The sequence below is a fragment of the Saccostrea cucullata genome, unplaced genomic scaffold (genome assembly GCF_032062105.1).
Source record: "Saccostrea cucullata isolate Sc308-1 unplaced genomic scaffold, CSIRO_AGI_Scuc_v1 ctg4903, whole genome shotgun sequence".
Taxonomy (NCBI): Eukaryota; Metazoa; Mollusca; class Bivalvia; order Ostreida; family Ostreidae; genus Saccostrea; species Saccostrea cuccullata.
The window spans coordinates 39,893-56,440 of NW_026920674.1; the positions used below are offsets into that span (position 1 = coordinate 39,893).

Consider the following 16,548-nt stretch of genomic DNA (forward strand, 5'->3'; position numbering starts at 1 on the left):
GTAAGTAATAAAGATCGATGGTCATAATATCTACAACAGAAGAATTAATACATGAATTTGTTTAAAATATCAAACAGATTTGTCATAGCCTTGCAACGCTACAGTCGAAGAAAATGCATATGTTTGCTTACTTCAAAATTGTGCATTGGCCACATAACTCAAAGTCCTTAATTATATAATTACTTACAATTTTGATGGAAAAAAAAATGCGTTGCTAACATAAATGAAGTAGACAAGTAACAAAGAAGTAATTGAATTACAATTTAAAATGGGATCTCATGAGTAGGCAATTAAGATTACATACACTCTACTTGCTTTACATTTTTGTAAATACAGTCACATGATTTTGCCACGTTTTTCTTTTATAAATAGAAATACACGTAAAAACACATAGCACAAAACGATGTTACAATCATCTTACTAATACATATCTTTTCATGCATAAACATCTTTGTTCCAAAGAATATTCATTTATGGAACATTTTTTGTCTATCAACAAATTATACATGAATCAAAGGTAATTTAACATATTTTTTAAAACTCTTAATGTGCATGCAATTTGACCTATCAATATATTAAAGCTGTGAAAAACTATCAAACAATACAAAATTTGAATACAGCAAACAAGAACATAAGAGATGGGGTCTATTTCAACTGAGGCATGAGCATCCCCTGCCGACCAGTCGCACCCGATTTGTCCTCTCTGTCATGATCAGGAAATAACGGAAAAAATCTGTCGAGAATTCTATTTGTATGAAATAGCTTAACAATAAGACTGAAAACCGTCAGTCAAAAATTGACATACAGATAAATTGTATTTGCTAACAAGGTCAATGTATAGACCATTGATCTTAAGAAATAATGACTTTAAACAAGACTACTGATATTCATGTTACAGCAACTTGTTTGTCAGTAATTTGCCTCGTTTTAGAAATTATTATTAATTGTTCATTTGAAGAGCATGCTTTTGCATACCAAATCAACAGAGAGAAATAAACTCCGTATGAAGGTGATGAACGTAGATTGTTGTATAAGTAAGGGAAGTTTACGATTGGAAAGTTAGTCATCATGTTTATCATACAGCTTGGTTGTTAAATTACTATTAACGTCTATTTCAAGTAATTTTTTAAAACATGAAACAGATATGTCAAACTCTGTCGTATCTTTATTTCAATCTCACTTGGATATATCCTATCGACATAGGAATGAAAATTTCTATATAATTGTTAATTGACAATATGTCGTTCATTTTTATCAAGTAGGTGTTTCTTCTTTTCAGGTATAAGATGTTGGACAGATTATTTGAAACAAAATATATTGTACACTAACTCAATTTTTACGAAATGCAAAAACCAAAATCTTTCGTCCCTGGGACTTCTGATTGAAATACTGGTCTATAATGTATACAAAGAAGTAAAACATAGTTTATAAAACTACACTGTAGTCAACACAAGGTTCTGATATGTGTTGCTTTGTTCAACTGAAGTAACTTCTGACATTCGTATGCTTTGATATTCGTTGTTATCTCTAGAGGAACTTAATTCCTGATATTCATTTACGTACTCCGAGACCACTTCAATGTTTTCAGTGCCGTTATTCTCAGAACATTTCTTGCTTGTTTTGAAGTTTCGTACAATCTTTCGCCTACAAAAATTGATAAATAAAGAAAAAAAAACCCAAAAGGAATGGTATCAACAATAAGAATATGTACATGTACGTGGTTATTTATTGTTATAATATCTTTAGAACGTAAAGCACATTTTACCGTAAAGTATTTTCTACCTATGGAATGTATTTCTCCAAGATTATCCTAATAAATTGTTGCCTCTCTTGAATGAGAACCTAGCGATGACCAACATATTTAAGTATTTAATTAGTAAACAAAACACCAAATTGTTTTATTTGATACCCAGATTTATTGGCACTATGTGTGTTTGTTTAGGACACTATTACCCTATTACGAATAAAACCCCTGTTTATTTAAAATCCAGTTTAAATGGTACCATGTGGGTGTTTTTGGACAACTATAACCCCAAAACATAATGTATTCCCGATAATAATCTCTGCAATATCAAGAAACAGGACATGTTTCCCTATTTTCATCTCAAGCAAACTAACATAAATTTCAAATTCACACAAAAAAAATTTTCTCCCGCATAAGGAAGAAAGAAAAAAAAACATGCGCGGATCTGGTAAGTAGATGGGGGGGGGTTGGTTAATGGGAGTTATGAAATAAAAGGACAATCCAGGATAAGAACCCTTTTTGGTCCATGGTTTTCCAAACGAAAATGTTGAAACAGATAGAAATTAGGAATTCATGTCCTCAACCGTCGATTTAAAAAATACGGTTTTTCCTCAGGTCAGAAGGGGTTATTATGTAATACTTTCTTGCAAAAGCTAAAATGGCTTCTTGAGATATCCAACGGAAACAAAAGTGTTTCAGACAGAAAAACAAACGAACAGGCAGACTCAAATAAACTTTTGATGAAAACGAGGGCAATAAAAATAAATCTCATATTGTGCACGTGTATTTATGAAAAAAATAAGTGCTTTAAAACGTATTTAAAAGATTCCTCTAAATGCTTTTAACACCCCAAATAATACAAAATATATACTCTTCAATAAACATCAAATACTTAAATAGTTTTTTTTTTGTAAATACCGTATAGAGAAGATAACGACGACAGCAAAGATGATGAAAACTGTTAAAACACCAACAATCACAACAGAAGTAAGAGGGGGTCCTGAATCGCCACTTGATTCTACTCTCCCTGAGGGAAAAGAAGGAAATAACATCATAAATCTTCATAAAGTAAGGCAAAGTAAAAAATAAATAGACTGTACGACAAATGTTATTATAGTTACTTGAATTTTTCAACTATTGTACGTTATCATACAATTACGAGAGTTAAATTAAAAGAGGTACAAGAATACGGAAGCAAGTTATAAGAAAAGTTGTTTAAAAAGACAGTACACAAGGATAAAAAAATGTTGAAAATAAAATTTATTCACACACATTGATCACATTTTTCTCCAAAAGTTCCTCCCATACATTCAGTCAAACAACTTCCGTTGAATCTGTCACAGGTGCGGTTCACACAGTTTTCACTGCAGGGAAGTTGACAGTTTTCGCCATATGCTTGGGAACATTCTTTATTAAAAAAAAAAGGAAAAGTAAACTTATTTTGATAATGAAAAGGATAAATGAAAAAGAATTGATCAGTTATTTTGTAATGAAATATTTTACGTTTTGTTCATATATAAATACAAGTGTGTGTCAATGTATGATAACAAACTTTAAACAGTCATATGTCTGTTAAGCAAGTCTTTAATATAAATACATAAAGTTAAATAAACAATGGAATTGTTTCATGAATTGAATAAATATGATTACATGTATTGCCATTGATATTTACATTATATATATACAGGAGTATTGATCTTGGAAAACTTTGTTCTCAATGAAAAGAGAACAAATCAAATTTTTCTCTTATATTTTCAATCGGGAGGTTTACCTGATTTTTTCTAATTATACTTGTTTTAGTACAATTTTAATGTTTTATTACCATCTCTAATGATATTTTTCTCTTGAATGTGTGTAAATTTTACTTGATTTTTAATTCATTATGAGAAAAATACCTACTAAAATTAATATACATGTGTATGTGCTTGATGTGATATTGAAATAAAATGGAATTGACTGCAGATCTTTACGATTATTAAGGTCAGACGAGACGTTCCTCAAAATCTCTTTTGTATATATTCGTAATGTATGAAAAATATTCAACATTTTAATTACATTCTGATTTCTGAACCTGTTTTTAAAGGGTTTTTTAAAAAAAAACCAAACACTTAAAATCTGAAATTGGAAAATAATATTTCTTCCCAAAAGGATTACATAAGAAAAACTACCCCTATCTTGCAGAAATGCCTGGCATTTTTAAAGAGCAATACTTCAATGACAAACTCTTAGAAAAATTTATCTATTATAAAGGAACGTCTCATCTGTCCTTAAGATCCCCTAACTAATAATGTGGACTAAACCTATGTTGCAAATTGGTGACCCTGTCCATCCAGGCGCACATCTACAAGCTCCATCAGTATTCTTACAAACAAATGTATTGATGCAATTTACCGAACATTTCCGAGAACATAGGGACCCAAAATAGCCCACCTCACACGCTGAAAGAATAAAATAATATGGTTAATACTTCTGCACATCAATTGTTTAATTGTTATACATTTGTATGAATCTGTACGATTCACTTTCAGATCGAGATACGTTTACTGTTAAATCACACATTTTCGAGGGGTCAAATTTTCTCGGTTTGAGAAAAATGTACATTGATTCATTAAGATTTGATTTCGTGGTTGAAGAATGTTCAGTAGTAATGAAAAAATTGCACTTCGTGGTGTACATAAATTCGTGGGTGTCTTCATACCACAGTATATTATTTCAGTGAGACTTTTTGTTAAATGATAAATTAAGATTATGACATTCGGCATTCTCTTGTAGGCTCCTTACGTTTGTTGCACATTGCTTCAATGTAACCGTCATTGCAACCCTGTGTGCAGACTCCATCAACATGATTACATGTCATGTTATTTACACAGTGACCGCTGCAAGTTTCCTTGCATAAGTTACCAAATCTTCCCGGGGCACAGGCTGTCAAAAATCAATCAAAGTTTATTTTGAAATTTAACAAATGTCATTTGGATTATTTAATAATTTTCTTCCTTTTAAACTATTTTTTCTGAAAATATTGACCAAAATATATACCACATACATTTCTCACATAAAGTACCAAAGTATCCTGGACCACAACCCGTGTCACAGTGACCTGATATTTTGTTGCAATTTGAGTTATTATAACAATTTCCACTGCAATTGTGTACACAGTTTATACCATACATCCCATTTTCACATTCTGTAAAAAATATTATTTTGTGTTTTAACATAACATTTAAGGTTTATCAATTTCGGAGTTTTTTTTTCTTCTCTTAATGCGAGGCTTTATTTTCAAATAAGTGCACGTGGTCAGTCACAAAAGTATTTATGGAATACCTCTTCAGATAAATATGACTTATCCATTATTTTATACAAAATTAAAAAAAATAATGAAATATGGACTATTTATATAATTTCTAATTAGTCAAACTATTTTTAACATTCTCTTTGACTGACATAATGAATAAAGAAACATTCACATTGGAGTATGCAATGATGAGTTTCTATACAAGTACATGTACTTTATATTCTTCGAGGAATTTCTCAGATAAATATCTGTTCAAAATGAACTCGATAATATGTATTCTAAGCAATATAAAGTCTGTAAAAGTCCTTGAACATTTTTTATCACTATATATATTCAGGATAATTAAATGACCATTTAAAAACATTATACACTATACATATGTCTTATTTAGAAATTATTCTCTGCTTCTTTTTTATTTAAAGAATACAAATAAAACACATTACCTTTATCACACATAGGCCCAGTCCATCCAGGGGCACATCCGCCGTCACATATACCAGAAATGTGATTACAGTTGTCGTTGTTAATACAATGTCCTACACACTTATTTGTACAACCCAGTCCAAACCATCCTTCAAAGCACCCTGTTTATTTAAAAAGAAAACTTATAATTACATCCTGAATTACAGAAATTAGTAAACTATATACCGCATTTCAACTTACAGCAATACCAAATATATAAAATAATTTATTTAAGATTAACCTAAAAATAATATTTAATTATCCTCTATCGATCCAGGATTGAAAAATTTGTATCTAGGTACATTTTTTTACCCAGAAAATGTCAGCATCAGTGATTATATTTCAAAAAAATATTTAATTCATCTAAGTGTATTTTCTTTGAAATTCTATTGCAACTTCTAAGTCAGCATATCATACAGAAAACTTGAGAAAATATTAACTTCAAATCAGTGGTATGAGTGCCTTTTTTCTAAAGTTTTTACTATTCAAACTGTTACAGTGTAGATTGCTGTAAAACGAAGCTGATTTTTTTTTCTATAAATTCTTTTATGAATTATAACACTTTGTAATACCGGGGGTATATAATCAGTAATTAAAAATAAATTCAAACAGTGCGTAAATACATGTACTTATGCATCATGTTTAAAAGCATCTATTTAAAAATCAAGTTTCTGTCTTTCAGAAATACCGTCTTTCTTTCAGATGGTCTTTATGATAATGAAATGAAAATACAAATGATTGTATATCTATTGATGAAAAGATTTCCTTGGAAGGCTAGACTTTAACAATTAAGTGCTAAGTACTTCTTGCACACATATGTCCGGTCCATCCAGATTTACATTCAAGACAGCTTCCATTAACAATATAACATCTCTGATATTGGCAATTTTCCGGACAGGGGGTATTGCAGTCGCTTCCATAAACTCCTTTTTCCTGACACCCTGTAAAATATCGACATTTGTCTTTGTTGTTAACATGTCAACTACAAGGGTTGTCAAAACACTCGTAGACGAATGTTTTAGTATCTAAGTAACGTCCACAATGACAAATGTGTGCAATAATATCTTAGTGTAAACAAAGATATAAAAAAATACATAAAAATTAGAACAATGACTCAGTGGACGCTTCAAGTGTAAAGACTTTGTATTGGTAAGTCGCTCGACACGGTCTTGTGTGATGATTTTTCTTTTAATGTTTGACGGTTTTTACTTAATATCTATACTGGTCATTTAGTAAACAATGCTAAAGAAAATGATGATAACAGCTTTATTACCAAAACATATTTATATTTTATTAAGATTTTAATTGTGTTATATACATAAAAATCATTCTGAGCAAAACACTTTGATTAAAAGTTAATACACATGTAGCATTTTCACCCCGACAGTGCGCACTTTCGGTGACCTTTAATATAATGACCGTGATTTTACAAAAGTATTTTAGTTCAAACAATATAAACTAAATTATTTCTTACTTGAATTTTCACAGCTAAAGTTATGGTATAAAATAAATAAATCTTGGACCATTCCTTTTTACAAAAAAAAACCCTCATTGTCCTTGAGCTCATTGAACAACCCTCGTATAATTCCAATGATTTGTAAAATAATTTCTAATCAATATAATAAAAATCATAATTTCTTTTCATGATAGCAAAACAGAAAATATTTTTTTAGCTGCACTTGGCAATAAATTCTTTATTATGCTTGCTCCCTGGCTTAAAGGTCGTTTGTTCAAATCTTGGTCAAGACAAACCTAAGGCGATAATAAAATAGGAAGAAACTGTTATTGCTCAAAGCAATTGGCATTTTGTTAAAGTTGCGGGTCCTTCGAATGAGGCCTTGAAAACCGATTTTCCGTGTGATGGTAGGCGTTAGCACGAAGCAATCTCGCTGCTCATTGAGCTGAATAAAGGTCTACATTCTAGGCCCTTCACTGGTTAATGGTGACTATTCAATATTAGTAAAACTAGAAGTACTGTGAGCAATGAGCTCACTAAATGATACCCCCCGCCTCCCTTATGAATAAAATGGCAGTGTCAATGTTTTGCTCTGGAAAATCCAAAATATATGTCAGATCAAAAAGTAAAATAGGAGGTGCACAATGGCAATATGTAAACAAGGTTCTGTGAAAGTTTCATTAAATTTCCTTCATTGGTATGAGAGGAGTTGCGGATAAGAGAAGGGTACCCCAAAGCGTAACAGACGGACGGACAGACGGACGGACGGACGGAAATACCGATTACTATATACCCTCCCGCTTTTCAAGCGGGGGGTATAAAAAATCCTGAAAGGTACGTTTAACAATATATAATTATTTTTGTGACAGAGCGCATTTCGATATGTTTCCCAGAAACAATAGTGAAATGCTGATATCTTTTTGATTAAAACCGATTAGTGTGGGGTAAAATATTTTTTAAGCGAAATGTACAGTCATAAATGTAATAATAATTCTACAGATTAAATCACATCTAGCTTCAGTATATCCTTATTTGAAACGTCATACATTACCAGGATGATACAGACAAGTGATGATATAACCGATTTTAAACTTTGCTAGCATAATATTATGTTGATTTGTTGTGGGTCGTAAACTATAAATTTACCTTTTACTATTACTTCACAAAGAAAATTAAAGGATATTGTTTCGTATCCATCTGGATAGGTTTCACCATCCATTCTTTCATTGTAATAGATGACATAACGGCCATGTCCAATACAGTCTGTACTGAAGTTTAATGGCGGTAACTCTGGTCCGTCTTTGTAACACATCCATCCGTTTTCTTTACTCTTGGAGTTTGACAGAAAAAGTGAAAATCCAGCAACGCGTCCTCGGTCTCTTTCAACTATAAATATATACATAATGGATTATATGCAGACATTTCTAAATTAAAAATTATCAGTACATTTTTGTTGACAAATTTGTAAAATAAGCTTTAGAACAATCTCAAATAGCAAAGAAAAAACAATGCATTTTAACCTGACAGGATGCTGAAGTGAAGTGAGAGGTTCATTATACCCCCCGCTTGAAAAGCGGGAGGGTATATAAATTTCTGTCCGTCCGTCCGTCCGTCTGTTAATCCGCAACTCCTCTTATACTACTGAGTGAAATTTAATGAAACTTTCACAGAATCTTGATTACATATTGCCATTGTGCACCTCCTATTTTACTTTTTTATTGGACACGTATTTTAGGTTTCCCAGAGCAAAACATGGACATTGCCATTTTTTGTTTACCTATGACGTCACATAATAGAAGCTTCTGGATAACACTTCATAGGACGAGTTATTCCTCTTTACACATTACCGTAAAACAATATAAAGCAACACATCGACATTATGGGAGGCGGGGGTATCATTTAGTGAGCTCATTGCTCACAGTACCTCTAGTTTAAATAATTAAAAAGTTTCTCAAGTACGATCTTTATGCCCCGCTCGGCATGGTTTCAATTCCTATAAAGTTATTTATCTTCCAAGGAAATGCAGTGGAAAAAAATTGAGATAATATCATGTACAAATATGAGAAATTTGGCGTATTTGAAAATGACACAAATCTGTCTTTTTTGATTCGTAGATTGAAATTAAAATTCGTTTTCGATAGTGAGTAGTTGGTACTCTAATGAGACGCCACCACTTGCCGGTAGAGCTACAAATTCGAAATTCTGGCCTACATTGGCACTCATGGGCATTGAGCAGCACTTACTGCGACAGGAGACCACGGTTTATACGGTCTTACCCGAAGAATCGGTCTCCACGTCCCATAATAGGGATGGGGCTAAAATTGGCTTTGCCTGGTGCCCTATCCCATTCACTTTTGTGAATAAAGAACGAGGTAAAGTTTTAACACAAATTAAGCCCTGTATTTATCTAAAATATAAAAGTGACATAAGAAATTCAAATTCATTTTTTCTGAATCATAAGGATCCCATGCAGTTAGAATACACAAATTGTTTTCCTGAAATGAACTCCTAAATGCCAATTGTGACGTCATAAACTCGTACATTTTCCCATATTTTCTTAAAAAGTTGCAGGAGACATCAATTTTCAGTGGATTTTTCTTTCAGAAAACATACTCTGCCACCGTCGCCCAGAGAGATTTTGAGGTATGTGATTTTCCAAAGCAATTTACATAATATATCCGAAAATTGTAGCGGGCGACGGTGACAGAGACTATTTCCTAAAGGAAAATAAGCACAAAAACGAGTCTTTCTGAGGCTTTTCTGCATTAAACTTAGAAATGTACCAAATTAATGACGTCATATTTTCAGAATGGTCTTACTTCATGCCATATTCTTTAATGATTTATCATATTCATCTACTCAACTCTTGTTAAAGCCAATATCATAACTTTTTAAGAACATTAAATTTTTAGGGCACAATAAAGCCCAAACTGTACCTTCTTCTTTTGTATGAATAAAAAAAAAGGAATTCAATAAATGACAGGGTTTATGCCTCTTGGTTAGTTTTGGGCGCGGGTACATGCTCTATTAATGAACGTATTTTGGGGCTAGGCTGGTTCTTGGCTAATACATGTAAGTGGTCAGGCAGGATTTTGGAGTCTTCACTTCATGAGTTTTTTTGGTCTATGCAGTAGCATTTTGGCTGATGCATTTGACTCTTGTTGTGTCAATTGTTTGCACACTGAATTGTCAACGGTGTTTACCATGAGTACACATCATGACACGGAGTACACGTTGCACGTGACCGGTTTTCATGGTATGCTCAGTCTTCTATGGCATCTGATCCCATCTCCGATGTTTTCAAGGTCCGTGTTTGCTCTGCCATTTGATTGTACTGTTTGATTTTTTGAGTTTTGAATACTGTTCGTTAACTTAATATATTTTGTTTTCAATAGAAGTTTCTCAATATATACTCTACTACAATTAATTGCAGTATATTAATATTATGATTTAACTCTTAATACACTTTTGGACAACAGGTGGTTATTTAAGAAAAAACAGGACATCTCTTAAAACGCTATCATTTTACATCTTTTGTCCTACATAAAAAATATGGATTAGGAATATATTTCACCAGCTCCACTTTTTTTTTTTTTTACAATTTAAGTACTTTTAGTTTAGGAACATAATGAATGGTGTCAAGCTAGTGCTACACTATTTTTAAACAAAGAAACTCTGCTACCAATAGAAAATAAAAAAAACTCTGCTTACAATAGAGCCCAGGCCGGTTATCACAGTTAAGGAAAAATATAAATGATCAACAACATTGTTTCAAAGCATAAGTTGTATACTGAAGCAGAGCTTGACAGAGAAGATAAATACTATTCGTTTATTAAATTAAAACCTTTTATTTCTGTTAAAAAGCTTTTAAATTCATCTGAATGAAACCAATATAAAGTTATATTTTAAAAGTTTGACATTACACAAATCTACAACACATGTGCCACAAGAGGTCCACAGGCCACAACGCGTGAATTTGGCCCTCATACTCTTAACAGGATCCACCCTTGTAATACTTATTGGGACCAAACACTAATACCAACTGTCATAATTTGAACAATTTAAAATCTACATTACCACCTCAGGAAGTTTCACCCTTTCAGGCCTAGGGGCTGTTATGTATATTTTTAACGATTTTTTTCATATATCAATGTAAATGTTTTTATTCCCTATCTTGGTCCTTCCCTATCCACGGGACTCTGATTCGAACAATAGAAAATATATACAACCTCATAAAGCTTTCACTTAAACTTTTTCTCCTGTGACGTAGTGGTTCTGTATACGATTAAAAGAATTATATAATAATCATAATAACACATGTAACTAGAAACGACCTCGTTGCGAGCAACAAGAGGTCTTCCGTCCGATTCCAGTAAAAAAAAATAACGTTAAATCGAGCCTAAAAAAGTAAAAAAAAAAAATGCCCACAAGGATGATTGAACCAAAGTCGCAAGTATGAATGAAAATCCAACGCAATTGGAACCATTACTTTAAATCTACTTGTATATATTTCTGCAACAGTGCTTCTGTCTTAGAATTATGAAAGGCGGCGCAACACTGTTAAGGGGATGAAGGACCTTTAGCTGAAAAAATACCTGTCATTCATTTTTTTTTTCATATTTTGTATATCTCATATTTAGTATGTCCCACATACCTTAAAGCAGATATATCAATAGGTTTCTAGATTTATTTCTTAGATATTGAGTGACAAATACTATACCCCACAGTGTCTGAGTGAAGGTTTGATTCTCCTGTTTCTGGGCCCATTACTCGGTCCATAATGGAATTTTTTCAGCATAGATAAAAAATATGTCAGCGAACATTTGTCTTCTAAAATATTTCAGAGTATGAATAGGGTTAAGAATTCGAAAAAGCAAGATTCTTTTGTCACACCGCATCTGGAGACGGAAAATTACCTTCTTTTTAAGACAATTTAAACGACAAAAAAATTAATTTACAAAAAATCCTATCATTCAATATTTGAAAAATTACGTCGAAATGCAAGTTCATGTTATTGATTAACTGCAAAAATATCGATTGGTGAAGCTGAGCTCAATATTGCACAGGACATAGTTAAACAAGACATGGGCATGAGAAAAACGTATCATGTTTACATTTCTCGAGTACGGGGAAACCCTAGTATGACGTCACACATATGCGAAATAAGCTAAGTAAGAAATAACTACAATATATTTCCGTCAACAACCATCTAAAATATTTTTTGTGTTCTGCAATTCATAAAATATCCAACCATGTACTGATCTTGACCCGTTTTTATGATATTATACTACCCATGTTTTACTTTGTATAATCTTACTGTACTAAGATCCACTATGACGTCAGCGACTCGTTGGACGCGCAGTGTAGGGAAACAGAAGAGTGGATCAATCTATTCCGTAATTTGAAACTATTTGCAAGAAAGTTTGAATGTTTTTAGATATTTTATTCAAGATGGTGAAATCAAACAAACAGTAAATTTTTTTTTACAAATACTGTGGCTTTAATCTGGTTAAGTACATATTTTATCAGAGATTATGACGTAATTAAACTTAGTCACGTGACCATACATCCTTCATCCCCTTAAGGTCTACTATGAGAAATCAACGGAAAATAGAAATGCAAACACAGGTATTGTTTTTAAAACTAAATTTATTTTTATTTAGCTGTTTTATTATCACATAACTTAATACTTATGGAAATAGCATAATATAACCTGCTCTGTACTGTATGAAGTTTGGTCCCATCGATGGACAGTCGCGTGATGAATGCATACTACGTGAACTGAATGTAGGTCATTAACAAATTTCAATATCGCACGGGCATACCCTATTTGAAATGAAAAATTCAAGCTATTAATTGTTTCTGTATACTTTGTACTTTCTGGAAAGTGCTGCTGCTTTGAATAGAATTCGCGTTTTAATAGGTAAAATTTCAAGTAAATAGGCCCATGTCAAAATATGTCTGACATACACCAAATATTTTGTGTACTTATAAAATCACCCTCCTGATTTAAAGAAAGCAGCAACACTTTTCAAAATAAGTAACATATCCTTTATTTATATTCAAAAAATGGTTAAGATTTATTTAGTGTATACTTTTGCAATAGAACGATTTAATGAGGCACCTCGATGTAAAATATACCTAACCTGAAAATAAAAACACGACAAAATTATTTTAATATATTCTCCCGATAGTTAATGAATAATCGCTCTGAACAAATGATAGCATATTTAACGCCTGTAAATAACATTTTGTTTAATAATAAAGCGCATTTTTCATTGTTAAAAAATTCTTCAATCTGCCTCTCACATAACATGAATTACGTCATTTTTACCAAAATGACGTCAGGTAAAAATGACGTCGTGATTACAAGTTCATCGAGATTATAATCAGCTGTATGGGATTTAACTAGCAACTTTTAGAATGCATTGATAAGATTTATTGTTGTTTATTATGCTCATGCAGTTTAAAGTTGCAAATTATTTCATTTTCTGGTATTATAAGGAATACATAAAAATCATATTCTAGTGTGACATCACAGAGGCGCACGTATGTCTAGAATATCAGAGAGGCATTCGTTGTACCTATGTACTTAATGGTCAACAGACGTGTTCTCATTTCGCGCGGACTCATCCTGTAGTTGATTTTTGATATCTCTATTGATATCATTGTATGTTGATATTTTTGAATCTTGTAAATGTAATCGCTTTACGTTGACGTTGTGGCTTTCTGCAGTTGCTCACAAAACAAGTTTCATTTCACATCACTCAATGAAGGATTTTTGACTTGAGGACATGATATATTTTATTACAAAACATTGATTTTCTTTTGTTGCCTCAGCCTAGCCCCGGTTGCAATGATTTGTATAATTTGTAATCTAAACAGCGACAAAAAGCTTCTACATCAATTGAAATTTTTTCTTGCCTTGTGTTTCTCGCGATTTTTATTATTATCTAAATTTGATTCCCTATTGCGAACCTATTCTAGCTTCACCATGATTTGAACAATTTTAAATATACAAAAACTTATTTGAAGAAGCATCTTTATAAATTTTAGTTTTTATTATCCAGTCTTTCTTGAGATGAAAAGAGTAAAAAATCTGAATAAGTCTACTGTCATAATGTTGAGTATCATATCATTTTACAGAAAAAGGATCCATTTTTCTTTAAAACTGTTTTCATTATCACCAAAATTAAACTTTCCAGTGTCCTAACGTTCTTTCTAAGAGCTTTCAGAAAGAGTACATGAGTTTTGATATAGATGTTCGTGAAATTTATTTTAATTATTCAGGTATTTATTTTTTTATTGCACCTGATTGAAATAACGTAAGGATAAAGATAGATGCCAATCTGAAATTCTTAGTTACAATAATTTAAAATTAATGATAGTTGCATTTTGGCAGTTGTCATAGAAAGAGCTGTTTGAAAATGCGGGGGAGACATATATTTGCTCTTTATCATTTCAAATAATGATACTCATTACGGAAAAAAAAAACGCAGTGAGTGTTTTATAAAAGAAATGTTAGATTTACGACTGCTTGAACTCATACATGTAACTTTTATGTTATTTTTCGGGTTTGGGGGTTACTGTATCTTAAGATTTGTACCGATGATTTATTGGTCATTATTACATTTTTAAAGAATATTTATAAATTCAATGTCTAAAACCATCCAAAGAATATACTCAATGTTTGAATTTCTTGATGCCCTTTATCGTTTATTTTTACTGATATCGCTGTAGCCTCATTGTGGTGTCACATTAACGCACGTTGCTCCGTGTACATTTCTACGCGTGAGTATTCACGAAAATGGTTATCATATCCATTTCACATATGACATACATGTACTAGAAAAAAACACAACAAATGTAAATATTAATTGTAAGACAGCTTCGAAATCTTGTTATAAATTGGTTTTATTGAAATGTTGGGAACACTGAGAAGGATATGGAGATAACGAATAGTATTCAATCTCAAAGTCCATAAAATAATACAAAATACATTTGAGCAGAGCGAAAAAGGACCACCGAAACATCAGAGTTGGGATCAGGTGCCATGGAGGAGTAAGCAACCCCTGCTGACCAGTCACACCTGACGTGTGCTCCTTGTCATGATCAGGTAATAACGGCAAAATTCATTGTCGATTCCGTGTATAAATAATGGACTAACAATTAGTATGAAAAACGTCAGTCAGTATTTGACTCAATGATAAATTGTATTTGCTTACAAGGTCATTGAATCGACCATAGAACTTACGAAATGATTACTTGAAACGAGTCTGCTGATATTTTTGTTTCATCAACTTGCTTGTCTATAATTGACCTCGTTTTAGAAATTGTTCACACGTAGAGCATGCTATTGCGTATCAAATCAACTGAGGCATACTCCCTATGCAGGTGATGAAGGCATATTGCTGCATAAGTAAGGGAAGATGACGATATAAAATTAATGTTAAAATCATAGTATACTACTGCAACAACAAGAATAAAAGTGAAGTAGGCAACTGGTTTTCAAGAAACGTAAGAAAGTTATGAAAAAAACATAACAATCCAATGATAATGAAAGGTCTAGCCGTCTTCAGAAAATCTTTCTTCCCTCGTAGACAAAATAGAGCTAGAGGCATGGGCCGCTGATACATTGTATTTGACATTGCTTCTGCTACACGACAGAGGGAACAAAAGAGCGCTTTTTTTTTTTTTTTTTTTTTTTTTTTTTTTTACAAAATATATATATGATTGTAGCTCCTGTGACCTTACAGATAGTTGGAATGTGGTGAAATGTGCCATATGTCCTTAGAATGGACAAGATAGGATATAGGGCCAAAATTTTTGCCCCTGGTTTGGGTCTTTTAGAATGATGAAACAGTTCAAAAATTGGAAACCACGTGCACTATTCACCCCTGCCACAAAATGAGTATTGGTTCTACGTTATGGGATACAAATAGGTCATGGAATGGTCAGAAAATAGGCTAATTTCCAATTTTTCTCATTTTTAGGCAAAATTTCATCAATTTTACGGCAAATGGCTTGCCTATCTAATACCAAATTCATATATTTACTACACTAGTATAAGATGAATGTTTTGTGTAAAAATCTCAGATAGACAAGCTCGTGCTCTATGCTTTCCAAAGTGAAAGTTATCTCAATTTGGCAGAATTCTGCCAGAATTGAGAAAATTCGGGGAAACTTCCTCTTTTTGCACCATCATGTGGCCTCGATGTATTCGATGTATTCTGTGAATCAAACTTAGTGATGATTTTGAAACAAGCATAAATTTAACTACATACTATTATACTATAGTTTAACTGTGTTCTGATTTTTACATCCAATAAGAGGCCAGATTCAGCGGTTACAATACTTCCCCCCCCCTCCAAATTTTATTTTAGCTCATTGAATTAATTATAATCTTACCATACTTGTCACCAAATGATTTGAACGCTATGTTGATGCTTTTTATACTGTAGGTATCACCAAGGTCTACTTGCCACCACATCCTTTTATCTGATGCACTACCTCCAATGACGTCTGTCTCTGTACAAGAAGACATGTATCCATCAACCGCAAGACTTGCTCCACAGTTGTAGGGGCAAATTCGAG

At 32.3% G+C, this 16,548-nt stretch overlaps 1 protein-coding gene across 3 annotated transcripts; it reads right to left on the reverse strand.

The window, feature by feature from the left end:
* LOC134255404 (multiple epidermal growth factor-like domains protein 10) lies at positions 1 to 16,548 on the reverse strand. 3 transcript variants are annotated; one of them, XM_062737928.1, is made up of 10 exons: positions 16,363 to 16,548; positions 8,101 to 8,340; positions 6,302 to 6,439; positions 5,480 to 5,620; positions 4,788 to 4,928; positions 4,526 to 4,666; positions 4,045 to 4,182; positions 3,017 to 3,151; positions 2,663 to 2,771; positions 1 to 1,644 (listed from the first exon to the last, which is right to left on the reverse strand). In XM_062737928.1, exons 1-10 carry the CDS (start codon positions 16,496 to 16,498, stop codon positions 1,434 to 1,436), a joined length of 1,530 nt encoding a protein of 509 aa, XP_062593912.1. In that variant the 5' UTR covers positions 16,499 to 16,548; the 3' UTR covers positions 1 to 1,433. The 3 variants fall into 3 exon arrangements, with proteins under 3 accessions (XP_062593912.1, XP_062593907.1, XP_062593918.1); XM_062737923.1 differs by having other exon boundaries at positions 4,027 to 4,182; XM_062737934.1 differs by lacking the exon at positions 1 to 1,644 and having other exon boundaries at positions 2,732 to 2,803; positions 4,027 to 4,182.